This window comes from Hippopotamus amphibius, chromosome 5 (genome assembly GCF_030028045.1).
Source record: "Hippopotamus amphibius kiboko isolate mHipAmp2 chromosome 5, mHipAmp2.hap2, whole genome shotgun sequence".
Lineage (NCBI taxonomy): Eukaryota > Metazoa > Chordata > Mammalia > Artiodactyla > Hippopotamidae > Hippopotamus > Hippopotamus amphibius.
Window position 1 is genome coordinate 9,015,581 of NC_080190.1, and position 14,671 is coordinate 9,030,251.

Consider the following 14,671-nt stretch of genomic DNA (forward strand, 5'->3'; position numbering starts at 1 on the left):
ATATACAGGTGTATATATGGAAAGAGGAATGTACCTGGTTTGGTGGTTTTTATTTTTTTTCTTTTCCTACCGATCAATGTCGATCTGGCCGAAACTCCCTTTCCCACCACCACCCTAGAACAGCCCCTCCAAAATGGTTTTCAAAACGTATTTGTTTAGGGTAGAAAGCAGATGATCTGGCTGGAGGAATGCCGATAAATACCAGAAACAAGCAAAACAAAAAGTTGGGCAGAGGCCATAAATAAGAGATAATGAATACACATGGTGTATTTCGTAATCTTTCTGGAAACGCGCCGCCCTGCTCCGGAGGGAGGCAGCCCGCGCGCCAGGCTGGCGGGGAGCGGGGAGCGGGCGGGCGGCGCGGGGCCGGCGGGCCGCTCAGTAGTCGAGCTTGCTGTAGAGGTTGTAGAGAGGTAAGGCCGAGAGGTTGCTGCCCGGGTAGTAGAGCGGCGCGGGGAAGGCGAGCGAGCGCGGCACCGGCACGCGCAGCAGCGAGCTGTCCCGGAACACCAGCGGCATTCCCACCAGAGTCTGCGCCGACGCGTGCGCCATGTTGGCCGCCTCCAGCTCCGCGGAGAGCTGCCGCTTCCACTTGTTGCGGCGGTTCTGGAACCAAGTCTTGACCTGGGTCTCGGTGAGCTGCAGGCTGGAGGCGAGGCAGGCGCGCTCCGAGCTGCTCAGGTAGCGCTTCATGTCGAAGGTGGACTCCAGCTGGTACACCTGGCTGCGCGAGAAGACCGTGCGCGTCTTCTTCTTGGCCGCGCCCGCCGGCCGCTCGGCGCCGCCGCCGTCCCGCGGCCGCTCGGGCCCCGGCGACGGCGAGCCCACGGGCAAGAGCCTCTCTTTCTCTTCCTTAAAGTCCGGGTGCGAAGAAGAAAGGAAAGGCGTGCGCTCCGAGCTCCCCGGCCCGGCGCCTCCGCTGCCCTTGGGGGTACCTGGGGAGTGAGAACAGACAAGAAGGCCATGGAGGTGGGGAGCCTCAGAGGCCCCCAGCTCTTGCCCGGACCAAGGGGTTGGCAGGCGCCTGCAGCCTTGGTCCCATCTTCCTTGGTCCCAACCCCTTCATTTTTCCTCCCTCTCGCTGAAACCCAAAGCCCGGCACCCGGCTTTTGAAAAGCAACAGGAGAGGGAACCCAACTACTTCGAGTCTGGGCTCTCTGTGCTCCCAGATTCGTGAAAGGACATGTGGCAACAGGGGGAGGAGGACTGGGGGGGGGAACATTAGCATCATTTAAAAACGTGATTTTGCCTTGAAATAACGGAGCTGGAAGAGTTCCCTGAGCTTTATAGGGTGGCATCATTTCACAGGCCGTTTGTTTGGAAATGATGCTAAGGAGTAATGCGGGGCTCCCCTTGGTCAGATGTTGTAAAGAGGAACCATCTCTGAAAGGCACCATTGTCAATCATCTTGGAGTGCTAATCATTCTGGGGGAGGGGGGGAGAGAGAGACGCAGGCAGAGGTCGAGAGAGGGGAAGAGAGAGAGAAGAAAACGACGCTGAAAGAGATGGCGGTAGAGACGGACCGACCGCTCAGATCCGACTTCCAGACCTCGTGTGCAGAAAGTATCCGATGTGCAAAGGGGATATTGAGGGCAGAGCCATGCGTGCGGCGGGCCCTGTGCCCAACCCACTATGGTATACTCTCCCTCCAGCCCAACCTTCCCCATACCGCGCCGCGCGACATCTGTGTTCGCGGTTTCTTCCCGGGCGCCCTCCGGGCGGAGGAGTCGGCACAGAGCGCGCGTCTCCTCCCCTCCGCCCCGCACCCCGCGCGGCCGCGGCTCTGGCCAGAGGGGGGCCCGACGCCAGAGCCCCGGCACAGCTTCCCTCCCCTAGAGCTTTCTCGCGGCCAACCCGGCAGCGTGCGATCCTTACCCAGGCAAGGAAAGGGGATGGGGGGGTGGTGCTTGGGGCCGGGCTCCTTGGGGCCGTGCGGGTCTGGGCAGAAGCAGGCGGGTGCCTTCCAGCCGTCGTCCGGCTCCTCCTCCTCCGAGGACACGGACAGGCTGCGCTTCCTGGTCGGCCAGCCGGCGGGCTCCCGTGGCACCTCCGAGGGGCCCCCGCCCAGGATGGACTGAATGGTGAAGCTGGAGACGCCGCCGGCCGCCGGACACCCCTTGCCCGCATCTTCCTTGCTGCCCATCCTGGGTTCATAAGAAATCGGAGGAAACCAAGAACTCCCTTTAGAGATGATCTGGGTGGAAGGTGGTGCAGGCAGGCGGGGGGGGGGGGGGGGGAGGGAGGGGCGGGGAAGGGAAGCCAGGGGGAGGGAGCGGCGAAGCTGGCGGGGCGTCCCCTCCTTGTGGGGGACACGCGGGCACCGGACGGCTGAGCTGGGGTCCTTGCCCGCCCGGCTTTAGGTGCGCCCGCCTAGCCCCGGCGCGAATGCCCCTTCCTTGCCCGCCAGCTCGCCGGGTCCCCGGCGGCGCGGAGGTGGCGCGGCCTCATTTGCATAGAGGTTACTCGGACGCGGCCAATCGCAGCGCCGCCGAGCGGCCCCGGAAATTTTCAAAAAAGCCCTGGCCTGGCACGCAGCGGCCGTGCTCCCCGGAGTGCGCGAAGAGCCCGGCCAGCATCTGCTGTGTCCAACCAGTCTGGACCGAAAGCAGCATAGATTCCAGCCCAGGTTCCTACCCTGTGTGGCGACACAGATCGCTCGGATCCCGGCCGTCTCGAGGGGCAGGGGCAGCTAGGGGCTCAGAGCTGGAGTAACCCGACACCTCCCTTAGACGACGGATCCTCGCACCCTCAGAGGGGCTCACAGGCTGCTCCACGACCCTCCCCAGACTCTCATCCCTTCTCGCCTGGGCAGGCAAGCAGAGCTGGCACCCCGCAGACCTCTGCGCCCCGCGCGGGAGGCTGGGGGCGTGGGATTTAGGAGCGTGCGCATAGAAACGGATGCTCTTCCTGGGAGCTTAACTTGGAGGCCGGGGAGCAGACATCTTCTGCCCTTCCCCGCCTACAGACCCCACCCCTGTCACAGGCCCAACCGGGCTGCAAGATCGCTGGGGGTTGAAGGAGGGAAGCCCTAGATCTTGTTTCAAGAGATCCGTGTTCAAGTCCCAGCACCACCATGTACTCGCTGTGTGAACTTGGACGAGTCAAGTCCCAGTCAGATCCTCACTGCCCTCATAGGCAACATGAACTTCTCATTCACATTTCCTCTTCACCTGTTTTGAGGATGGCCTTAGGTGGGAATGAAAAAGCACCCGAAAGCCTAGAATCACTAGAAGCTCATAGTGGGTACTCTGTAAACCTTTGTAAACATCCCAAAGCTCGGCCTCCCGTTCCACAAGTGACTCTCGTTTTTAAGCAAATATTGGAGGGTGAGGGAACTGCAAAAATAGAAGTGCTTTTCTCCAGGAAAGAAGGAGGTGAGGACAGGGACATGGTTTTAGAATTAGGCAAAGTGTTTTCAAATGGCTAGGTAACCTTGGACAGGATACTTAAACTTCCTGAGCCTTGGCTTCCTCGTTCCTGAAACTGGAGGAAGAAGCAATGATTACCTCGCAGAAACTGTATGAGGTCAAAGTGCCTAACAGCACAGCTTGCAGCGGGGGCTCAGTTAACCATAGTTCCCTCCCTCCTCCTCACAGCCCCCTCAAAGCCCTGACTCTTGTTCTTTTAATTCCCAGATCAGTTGGTACAGCTTGTGGAACCAGCCCGGCGCAGACAAAACATTTTGGTGACATAGCTGTCTATACAAGCTTGGAGGAATCCAAGGTGAGGCAAGGCTCCAAGGTGCTCAGGCAACCCCACTCTCTGGGTCTGCGGCCTCTGGACCGCTCGGCCAAATGATCCTGGGAGCCCTGACCCTAGGGTGCCCCCCAAATGCAGCCAAGGGTGAAAGGAGACTCTGGAATCAGTCCCCGCAAATGTCCAGACGCTGCACCATGACGGTGCAGTTCCCCGCCTCGCCCGCGCCGCGCCGGGGTTATTGAGTAAAGCACTTATAATATCATTAGCTGCGGTGAGTTACCGACTGCAGCCCTACCCGTGGCAGAACCTCTCCCTACTTAACTCCTCCAAGGGCTCGTTAATGGGCTAATTGATTAGGAGTCGGCGGCGCAGCCGGGGCAGGGGCAGGCAAGAAGGGGGGCGAGGGGGCAGAGGCTGTGCGCCACTGCCCGGGAGGCCGGCGAGGGGCAGGTGCCGGCCTCCGTCACCGCATTAACCTCTTCAGGGCTCGGCGGCGGGGTCGAGACACATTACAAATGGTCAGCTTTAATCATGGTGTCAGCTCATTAACCCGGAAGGACCCGGTGCTGAAATACAATTTGCGCGTCCTGCTCTGCGGGGCCGCGGCGCAGGCTCCCGGGCCACGTCACAGCCCGTCCAGCGCGCTCCCGCACGGTTGGAGGGTAGAAGGGAGCATCCTGGAAACAAACACCCGACTCTCACCCGCCTGCGACCTCTCCGCCTATCGCAAGCACCCTGAGTGAGTGACGGCCTGGGCTGAGGCCACCCCTCGGGAAAGTGGCCGACCAGGCGAGCTGATCCTGCCCTCCACTGGGGAAGAAAGAGCATTTGGGGTAGAGGGAGGGCATTGGTTGAACTCTTCTGAGCTAGCAAATACTTGGTGCCGGCAGCCTGGAATATTCTGAGAGTATCCGATCATTCTTCACTTTAATCCCCACAGCAAACCTGTAGTGCAAATCTGTACCCCCAATGTACAGGCAGAGAAACTGAGGCTCAGGGAAAAAGTGACCAGCCCAAGCAGAATAAGCAAGATTGAAGCCCAAGGTTGTTCCACTGCCAATACCTGGCTTTAGGGAAGGGACTAAGGGCGGAGAAAACATTGGCATTGAGTTTGGGAGTGGCTGCATGGTGGATGGTGAGGACCCTTGCTATCTAGAGACCTCGGAGGCAGATGTTTGTGTGGAATCAAGGGCCCACAGGACAGACCTCTGCCAGGGCTGTGATCAAGCGAGGCAGCGGCTGGGCCTCTGGGGTGGGCCTGGGAGAAGCCGCTCCCAGACCAGGGAATGGCAAGGGACTGGGAAGCTGACCTATGCAGCCTGGCCTGAGGACTCTAAACTAAGAAACCGTGCAGACTCGCTACTCCACAACCACCACCACCCACCTCCACTGACTAGTTTGGGAGGGAAGTGAAAAGGAACCACCTAGCCTCATTCTCCGCCTGTTCGCTACTCCCTCTTGCTTTGACAGTCTGGTGTACAAAGAGGTGCGCTACCACCGGGTCCTGCGTGGCCTCCTCCTGCACCCCGACACTCTGAGCCTCTTCAGACGAGAACACCTTAAGCCTTGTGCACGCGTTTGCAGTTTGCATAAACGCTTACGCAGTCACATTCAGTCAGCAAAGTGGTGTGCACCTCACACAGACACTCTACACTGAGCCGGGGAAGTGATGGTGGTGGCGCAGGACAGAGGCGGGGAGGCTTGACGGAGACCAGGCAGACTCCCTTCACCTCCAGTTTGCAACTGGTCACCTGCGGGGTCGCCCGCCCCTCCTACACAGACAGCAGTCCCACGGCAGGGCCAGAGGGCCCGGACACCATCTTCCCGCCATCCCTCTGGTGCCTTTAGGGGGTCCCTGAGACTTCATGGCGAGCGCAGAGGCCCAGACGCCCTCTCCTGGGCTCCATGCAGCTGCAAAACACCCCCAGGAACCTTAAGCTTCAGGAACCACCACCCACAGACACCCCTTCTTTCTGCCCTCAAGTGTGGCAATCCTTCAACTCAGTCCCACCCCCAGCCCCACCCTCCTAGTCTCGGGATAGCTCCGCCCCTCCCTACTCCAGGCAGGTTAACAGCTGCTATCCCCGGAGTAAGGCCCTTCATCATCTTTGGGATCGCCCCCCCCCCTTAGGAATTAGGCATAACCGGGTTCCAATAAATGATAAACTTTCCGAGACTGAAAGGACGCTTAAAGTTTAGGTCTGGAGATTATGCCACTGCTCAATATTAAAGCGGCCCAGAGCAAACTTGCCGAGGAGCCTAATAAAAATTGATCCTCTCTGCTCTGCGGCAGTTGGGAAATAGGCTGGCTGAGCCGGGTAATAGTGGAAGAAGGCTCCCTCCGAAATGACAGATGAAGTCATAAACAAGTTTGATCTTGGAATCAAGCTTCGATAAATATTAAACACAGTCTGCGCCCCCCCCCTTATACGAGTGGATTATGATATATGGCGCGTCCAAACTTTAAAATAAGGAAATACCAGAGAAAATGATCTCAATAAATTTTCTAAGTATAAACGTTGATTATGTTTCGATTTTCATTCAAGGGCCTCTGCTGTTCGTTCTTTGGTGCAAATGACATCTCGCAATAGGCTTTTGGGGAAAAGGGCTCCCTATTTGAAAAAGAGAGCCCCAGAGGTGTACAATTTATGTAATCTGCGGCTGGAAAATGAATTGTGTAATTTATTGGAAAACAGAAAGTCATGAAGATTGGATCAGCATAGCCGAGTCCCAACACCCCCCTCCCCACATCCATCAAGTTCCAATTAACAGCCTAACCAGAGAGCTTTAATGGGTTTCCAATCTAGTGGCCTGATAGACTCATCAATTCCTCTGGGAGAAATTAAGAAAATCGACCGCCCCTTGGCGACGCAGTGTCATTCCTTTCTGCAACTATATGTCAAATTAAAAACACAATTAAAATTTAAACTGTTTCAATCAAAGGGTGCCCTGCAACCTATGTTTCACTTAATAGAACTTTGATGAAAATCTGATGCGTGCACTCCATCACCAAGGGGGGCGAGGGAGGCGAAGGAGCTCAGGAGAGAAGGGGATTCTTTCTATTTCTTTAAGACTTTAGCTCTCGGGTGAGGCACACCAGGTGACTCCACCTCGCCGCTCCTGACTAAATGATGGGCACGATGCGCTGTCGGCGCGTTCTCGCTCGCTCGCTCTACACCTCTCCCCCATTTTCCTCTCCGTCCACTGCAACCAGAAGGGATCCTTTTGGAACCCCGGCAACAGAGATTTGGGGGCAGTTTCGTCGCAAAGACGCATCGCCTGGAGCAGCAGCCACGGAAGGGACCTGGGCGAGTACAACAAGTGCGCATCTCCTGGGAACTGTCCGAGGAGGCACGCTGCCTCCAGCGATCTCTTGTTTCTTGTCTCCGAAATTTCCCGGACACACGAAAGTGCTGCGAGATCCTGGAGGCAGAAGGGTGGGGGAAAATCCCTGGGGGATACATGGACACACACACACACACACACACACACACACACACACACACACACACACACACCCAGCTGCGCTGCTGTCGGAGACCGGATTCCCCAGAAGCTGCGACTCCCCACCCGATAAGACTTCAGGGTACTTCCGCAGGAGAGGCAAGCTCGGGAACGGGCGTATCCCCAATCTCAACTCAAGATCCAGGTCCGAGGCACCAGGCGGGGCTCCAAAGTATAGCAGGCCCAGTTATCTGTGCAGCCCTTTTCCTCTCTTCCGCCCACAGCAAGCCCCCCCCCCCCCCCATTATTTGTAGGCCAAAGGGTCAGCATTCGCCCTGCACACCCAGACGGGAGCACGTGCGCACACAGGCGTGCACACTGCGAGATGTGTACGCCCATACGCACGGATCGCTAGCACCCAAAAGGCAGAGACAGCCTTCTGGCTGGGAGGGAGGGGGTGGGCAGAGAGTGGGCGGGAAGCTGAGAGGAGGAGCGGAGGAGTGCCTCTGCCTGGCCAGGTGTAAGTGCCGCGCCGGCAACATCCCAGGGGCTTCGCCGGCTGTGCTTTGAACCCCAAGTGAGGATTTCTATGCGGCCCATGGTTTTTGCACCCTGACTCCGTCTCCGTGACCCTGTAGAGGGGTCTTTTTCTAGCTGCTTTGCCTTCTCAGTTTGGATCGCTAAGGGGAAGAAGCGTCCTGGATGGGTCGCGGGGCTTGGGGCGTGGACAAGCGAGAGGGGTGGGGCAAAATGGAGCCTTGGAGGCGGCCAGAGCTGTGCTCAGCAATGTCTCCGGCCCCCGCAGGGCCTTTCCCGGGAAGTTCAGGTGCCCCGCGCCCACAGAGGGGTAGAGGCAGGAGCGCTTGGCCCGGGCCCAGGTAGCCCAACGACGCCAGCTGTCGCCAAAGCTCCCGAAGGTCGAAGGCTGCGCAGCCTTCGGGGTCCCCACAGCTCTGACCCCAACTCGCATCGCCCGGGCCCTAGCTGACCCAGCGGGCGTTTGCAGATGAGAAAGCAAATCCCACCGACCTTGGTGCCTCCTCCTCTTTCTCCCCGCTGTACCCTCCAGTGGGCACTCTGGGGCTCTGGCGTGCCAGGAGCCTGCCAAGGGGACGTCCTGGCTCCGAATGAGCACCCAGTGGCGGGGGGGTAGTTTATATCTGTCTTGGTCTTGTTTGGTGTACACACACCCACTCTATTTACTACCAAATAAAAGAAATACATCTGTATTGCCAACAGAAACAGCTCAAGAGCTGGCTCCCTGGTCTCCCAGGGCCGGGAGACGCTCCCAGGCGCTTAGAGCCGCAGAGCCCAGCACTGTGGGGTCAGTGGCTCCAAGTGAGGTCCTGGGCCGTAGGTATATGGGGGTCTGCAGTGGGATGTTGGCGGCTCCCATAGTTTGTCCCAGGTGGCTTGTGAGGAGGGAACATGAGGCATCTCTGCCCAGAGGATTTCAAGCTTCGTGCAGCAGAGGTAGGAGCACCATCTCGCCCCCTGCCCAATCCTTTCCACAAGGTTATTCCCAGCTTGCCTTAGCCTGGGGCCATCAGAGAAAACCAGCTGCCCAGGGTCATGCAGAACAAAGTGCACCTGACTGTGTATGTGTTGTTGTGATGCTATGTGATCACAACGTACAGGTGATGCTAAACACATATACAGTTTGGGCCCTGGGAGCCCCTAGGTATGGTGACTGTTAGGAGGCCTAAATAAAGTGTATGTGTGTGGGGGGGTGTTTTATATCACCCATGAGTGTGAGTGTATCCTGTATGTTGTTTGCATGTGTGTCTGTTTGGATGATGCAGAAAGGGTGAAGCCAGGAAGCCAATGCCATTGCATTGGCTTGATTAATTGGGGGTGGTGATAGGGAAGGATCCGAAGTTAGGATAGAAGGCTGGGTTCCATGATCTGAAGGGAGAGAAGATGAAGGATAAAACTGGAGATGTTGACTCCATATCCTAAGGTAGGGGACACCAGCTGCTGTGGCTTCCAATGACAGAATGTCTTGGAGGAGTTGAGTGGAGGTACCCTCGCTCCCCCACACAGCCTCTTCTGCTGAGCAGTTTCAGTAGCTCGTAGCAATCCCTGCAGAGGCAGTGCCTAGAGAAGCAGTGTGTGTGGAAGAAGATGGCCCCAGGCTAGCTCTTGGGCTGTGACAGTTCCATCAAGTGCTGTCTTGGCCTCTCCAGACATGACGGCTTGCAGTAGAGCCTAGGATGCCTCACGCTCAGGGATCAGCTTCCGTGCTCCCTGTCTCTTGCATTGTGAGAAATACCATAATGCCCACCCAACGGGAGCCAAGCACGGATGTTTCCTGCCTGGACAGGCTTCTAGGCTCACAACACCACCAGTCGCAGGCGACAGCTGAGCCACGTTCCTCCCCCAGGGCATGCACCTTGGCTCCTGGGAGGGACTCGCCAGCCTAGGGCAATAGGGTCCTCAAAGGGAGGGAAAGGGAGACTGCAAGAGCAGGACAAAGAATAAACTGTGCATGTGGAAAACCAGTTATTTCTCGACTTTGTAAAGACCGGGTCAGTCAAGAACCGTTTTCTAGAATCCAAACACAAATAAAGAAGTATTTTCTTGGCATTTGATAACATCATGTTCTGGCTGTAAAGTCTAAGAACGTGTTTGCTATTGCAACATTATTTTTAATGAGCTGTTATTGGCCTGTCCTGCAGTTAGTATTGCCAACAGTAAAAGGCATCACTTTGTTTGCAGGTAACACAAGGAACGACATATTTGGACCCCGAATTTCTGTTTATTTTTCATTTGTGACACATGCCCTCGTTTTTATCCCAGACCAGAGGGAAATAAAGGGAGATCTAGGTTCACTGAGGTCCAGGCTGAATTTTGCCATAAATACGCATGCCAGTTTATTTGGAGGCAGTTTCCCACCAATGGAAAACGATACTCGACGTTTCAGCCACAGTAGAATCAATCGTGTGGATTGGGTTTGAGCAACTGTAAAGCTCTGGGAGAGGGAATGGGAGCGCGTGCAGGCGCTCCCCAGCGGACGCGCCCGCGCTGTGCTTACGGGCATCTTCAACGTCTCCGGGCTCCTCATCTCCCCCTTCTGGGCTCCCCAGCTTCAAACGCGCCCTGCCAGGAGCTGGGCGTGCAGACCCCACTCCCAAAGGCAGGCAGCCGGGCCACTTGGGCGAAGGGCGCCCAAGCATCTGCTTCCGCCCTCCAGGGCCGCGCTCGCAGCAGCTCCAGGTGCGCCGCGCTCGGCGGGCCGCCCACCCGGAGCGCGGAGGCCGGGCGCCCGGCGGGAGCGTGGGAACCGCTAGCGCTGCACTTCCCGGCGGCGGCCGGGATCGGGATGGGGAACCCAGAGAAACCCTGCGCCCGGTGCGTGAGGCGTTGGTTGCGGCGCACAGAAAAGGATCTGGCCGGGAGGAGGCAAAGTCCTCTCGGTTGCCGCCGCCGCAGTCGGGTGGTCTCTGCTCCCCGGCACTGGACACGCCCTGATGGCGCCCACACCCGAGCCCCCCCGCCCCTGGAGCCACAATTCCTCCAGGTCTGCGGAGGCCTCCCTGTCCCGGAGCTGGGAGCCGCCGTCCCTAGGGCTGGTTGCCCTCCTTGGGGTCGCCGCCCTCTCGCAGCCGGGCCTCTCCCAACTGGACATCGCGATCCGCCTCTGGCCGCAGCTAAACTCCAAGTTCACTCCCTTCTTCTCCCCCCACCCCCCACCCCGGAGGCAGCCGGAGACGACCCGGCTCAGGCCCAATGAGTGCTCAGGCACGTTCTGCCCAGAAGCTCGAGGCTCCTAAAGGACCCGCGGCCTGGGAACGGAACGCGAGGCTGCTGCCCTGCGATCGGAAATGCCAGCGGTCTCTGAGCTCACGGCTGTCGCCGCCGCGCTCAATTTCGCGAACTAGATAAGCCCAGATCCTCACCCCTTCCGCCCCGCATTCTTCCCTTGCTCGCAGTGCGTTTCAAGAGGCGGACGGTACGGGAGAGAGAGCGGCTCTGGTGGCGAACAAAGCCGCCTCTGTGTCCGCCGCCTCCTGGATTACAGGGATGTGCGTTCAGGTCCGACTCGGCCAGTGCAGAGGCAGCCAGAGAGCGAGGCAGAAAAGAGTTCGGAGACACCTGCTCTGGGGAAAATCGTCCAAAGTTACACACTCTGGCAACAGGAAATGCTTCGCTTTTCTTTTTAATTGGTTCCATTTCACGACAACATTAAGTGTAACAATATTTTGTGATTTTTTTTTCCTCTTTTTCTTAAAAAGGGACTGAATCTGGGCAGAGGTGAGGGAGATGGGTGGGAGGGACAAACTATCGCAGAACAACAGGTGTAGCCGACAGAAAGAAAACAGATTGGGTGGCAGAGCAAGGAGCCCTGAGGAGTTGAGGGTGAACTTTACAAGAAATCTGTACATTTATCAAATAAGTTAAAATTCTCCTAAATTGATTGTCCTTCACTTAAAGCGCTCCAGTATGCCTATCTTACTCCTTTGAGCATTGCTACCTATCCTTGTTTCCTTCCTTCCCCCCTTTCCCTTCTTAATTTCCTCCTCATAAACGAATGACTGGGATTATACATTGAAAACGTCTGCTTCTCTCCGTGGAGGAAAAAACAGGCTCTCAGGAAATTTTGTACAATATTGCACAGGTCAAAGTACAACAGTTACTGCAGAACAAAAAGGTAGGTGGAGAGGATAAAAGATGGTTTTTAAAAAAATATTGAAATCACTCTCTCAAAACAGGCAACAAAGTAATAATAGTAATATTAATTACTTACCAACAAATGAAATTCCCCAAATATAGGCTGCTAATAAATAAGACCATCCACCCCAGGCCAGATATGGAGTTGCTTCAATAACCAGAAGTCTGATTTTAGGCTGTCTTGTCTTTTCCCTTTAAACACTTAATTAGAGAATTCATCGGTCACAAAAAGGGACAGATGAAGAGGTCAATTGCGACAGACCTCTGCTGGAGAGAGAAAAGTGGCTTAAGGCCGGGTTCTTATGAGAGACTGCTCAGATTCTGAAAATTGGGGAATAACTGATTGGGAGTGGAGAGGAAGAACCACACCCAGACATCCAGAAATAAAAGTACTACAACGTGAATCAGTGTCTCTCTCTCTCTCTCTCCCCTTCGACTTCTGAAAATAGTTCTATAAAAAATGAATAAACTAGAGGGGTTCAGGCTTCGCGCTTGCTTTCCTTCCACAAAAATAAAGCCAAAAAGCCACAGCGCAATGCAAACTGGGGGGTAGGGGGTGGCACATTTTACAAAAGCTTTCAGCCGAAATATTTGACCCGGGAATTTTGTCTTTTTCCTGCTTTCTCTTCATATAAACCAAAACCAAAAGTAAGAGGGGAAGCGCCTCAAATCCATTGGGGGTGAATTGCACGAAAATGCATTGCAAATACTTACAAAACGCTACCGATTGGGGGAGGGGAGGCCGGGGCCGCGCGCCGAAGCCCCGGTTCCCGAAGGCCGCTGGACGTCTCGGCGCCCTCGGCCCGGCCGAGTCTCCTCCGGGGTCTGGGAAAGGGGGCCGGGCGCTCCCTCCTCCTCCCCTCTCGGGCCTCAGACGGGCCGGAGCAGCGGCACGGAAGAGACCACCGGGTGCGAGTAGTACACGGGGTGTGGGAAGGTGAGCAGCGGCTGGCTGACTGGCACCGGGGCCCCCGCGGCCGCGGCCGCGGCCGCGGCGCCCTCGGCCGCCGAGTTCTCGTGGTAGAGGATGGGCACCCGCACGATGCGCTGCGCCGCGGCGTGGCTCAGGTTGGCCGCCTCCAGCTCGGCCGCCAGCTGCCGCTTCCACTTGTTGCGGCGGTTCTGGAACCAGATCTTGACCTGCGTCTCGGTGAGGTGCAGCGACGCGGCCAGGCCGGCGCGCTCCGAGCTGCTCAGGTAGCGCTTCATATCGAAGGTGGACTCGAGCTGGAAGACCTGGCTGCGCGAGAAGACCGTGCGCGTCTTCTTCTTGCGGCACGCGGGCTTCTTCTCCGGGCTCTCTGCGCCCTTCTTCCAATCCTCGGCGCCCGGCGTGGCCGCCGCCGCCCCCACGCTTGCCCCCGCCGCGCCCGGCGCCGCCTCGCCCTCCTTCTTGCCTTCCTCCGAATCGCTCTCCTCCAGAATGATCTCGTCCGGGCTCTTGGAGTCCAGCTCCTTGTGGTCGGGGTCGGCCTTAAGCAGCGGCTCGGGGGAGTCGCGGTCGGTGCCCGAAGCGGGGGAGGAGTCTCGCAGCAGGGCCTTCTCCGAGGCTGGGGAGAGACAGACAGACGGACGCACACATACGCACACGGACACAGCCTTCAGCGAGGCCTGGCGCCTGGGGGCCGCAGACGCAACTCGTGCCGGCCTCTGGGCCCCAGGCCTCGAGGCCTCACCATTCCCGCGGGCCTCCTCCTTCCAGGCTGGGCCAGAAGTAGGGCGCCGCGTCCTGGCATCCAACCTTCTCCCGAGGACTGGCTAGAGAGACCCGGAGGGGTCAGCACGGCCGGCTCCTTTCTTTCCCTCGGTTCTCCCGCCAGGGGCCCGCGGAGAGACTCGCCTCCAGCTTGGGCCCGCCCGGGTCACTCCCTCCATCCAGGCCAGGTCCCCAGTCCCAGCGACCTGAAGCCTCCCCATTCATGCCCGAGGCCACTCTTCCCGGGAAGCGCCGAGCCCGGACTCCAACTCCACTTCTTTTCTCACCAAGTGGGATTGGATTCCCGGGCAGCGCAAGAGAGCGCACCCGCAGGAGTTGCAAGTCAGGGGATGGAGGAAGTTGGCCAAACAGCGCGTTAGAGGGTGCGGGGGTCCCAGGGCTGCGGTGGGAGGCAGCGCGGACCGGGATGGGACAGGCGCGCGGGGAGGACAACGAAAGTTCAAAGAGAGGTCGGTACCTTCAGATCGCGGGAGGTGGCCGCCGGCGGGGGTCAGGGTGTAGGGGTACCACCAGGCCGGCGAGCGCTCCAGGTAGTGCGCAGGCAGGGCAAACCTCTGTGCCGGGATCTCAAAGCGGGGGAAAGCCAGGTCGCCCACCTGCGAGAGCGCGAAACCCGCGGCGCCCTCCAGGGCCCCCTTGGCCGCAGCGGCGGCGGCGGCGGCGGCGGCGGCGGCCGAGGCCGGAGCGAAGAGCGTCCGTGGGGGCGGCTGCGGCTTAGGGGGCGGCCGGTGGTGGTCTCCGTTGAGCAGGTTCTTGATGGAGAACGGGGACTCCTTGGGCGCGGGAGGCGGGGGCGGCGGCGGCGGGGGCTGTGCACTTGCGGTGCCGGGGGCGTCCGGCCCGGGCTCCGGCATGGTCCCCTCTCCTCCGGTTCCCCGGAAGGGAGGGAGCGGGACAGGCGGGCGGCCGGGCGAGCAGACGGGCGCCGGAAATCAGACCATAAACTGAACTCAACTACGGGGCGCAAAGTCGGGGGCCGCCCCGGGCGCAAATCCAGCGGCGGGAGGGCGGGGTGAGGACCCGGCCGGGGCGGGCTCGCATGGGGGAGGGGTGCTGAGGGGCGGGGAGCGGCCCTGCCGCGGCACCGAGGGAGCTAGGCGGCTCAGCGGCGGCTGCAGCTCCAGGGAGGAGGCGGCAAGA

At 58.5% G+C, this 14,671-nt stretch overlaps 2 protein-coding genes across 2 annotated transcripts; both read right to left on the reverse strand.

Annotated features, from left to right (window-relative positions):
- Positions 1-378: 378 nt before the first annotated feature.
- HMX2 (H6 family homeobox 2) lies at positions 379-2,143 on the reverse strand. The gene is made up of 2 exons (XM_057734549.1): positions 1,876-2,143; positions 379-935 (listed from the first exon to the last, which is right to left on the reverse strand). Exons 1-2 carry the CDS (start codon positions 2,141-2,143, stop codon positions 379-381), a joined length of 825 nt encoding a protein of 274 aa, XP_057590532.1.
- A 10,541-nt stretch (positions 2,144-12,684) lies between these two features.
- On the reverse strand, positions 12,685-14,385 carry HMX3 (H6 family homeobox 3). The gene is made up of 2 exons (XM_057734546.1): positions 13,989-14,385; positions 12,685-13,364 (listed from the first exon to the last, which is right to left on the reverse strand). The coding sequence occupies exons 1-2, from the start codon at positions 14,383-14,385 to the stop codon at positions 12,685-12,687; spliced, it is 1,077 nt and encodes a 358-aa protein (XP_057590529.1).
- Between the last annotated feature and the right edge of the window lie 286 nt (positions 14,386-14,671).

Coding starts and splice junctions, on each gene's coding strand:
- HMX2 (XM_057734549.1), bottom strand. CDS start 2,143: ATGGGCAGCAAGGAAGATGCGGGCAAGGGGTGTCCGGCGGCCGGCGGC. Junction 936..1,875: donor CATCCCCTTTCCTTGCCTGG/GTAAGGATCGCA, acceptor CTCACTCCCCAG/GTACCCCCAAGGGCAGCGGA.
- HMX3 (XM_057734546.1), bottom strand. CDS start 14,385: ATGCCGGAGCCCGGGCCGGACGCCCCCGGCACCGCAAGTGCACAGCCC. Junction 13,365..13,988: donor CCACCTCCCGCGATCTGAAG/GTACCGACCTCT, acceptor GTCTCTCCCCAG/CCTCGGAGAAGGCCCTGCTG.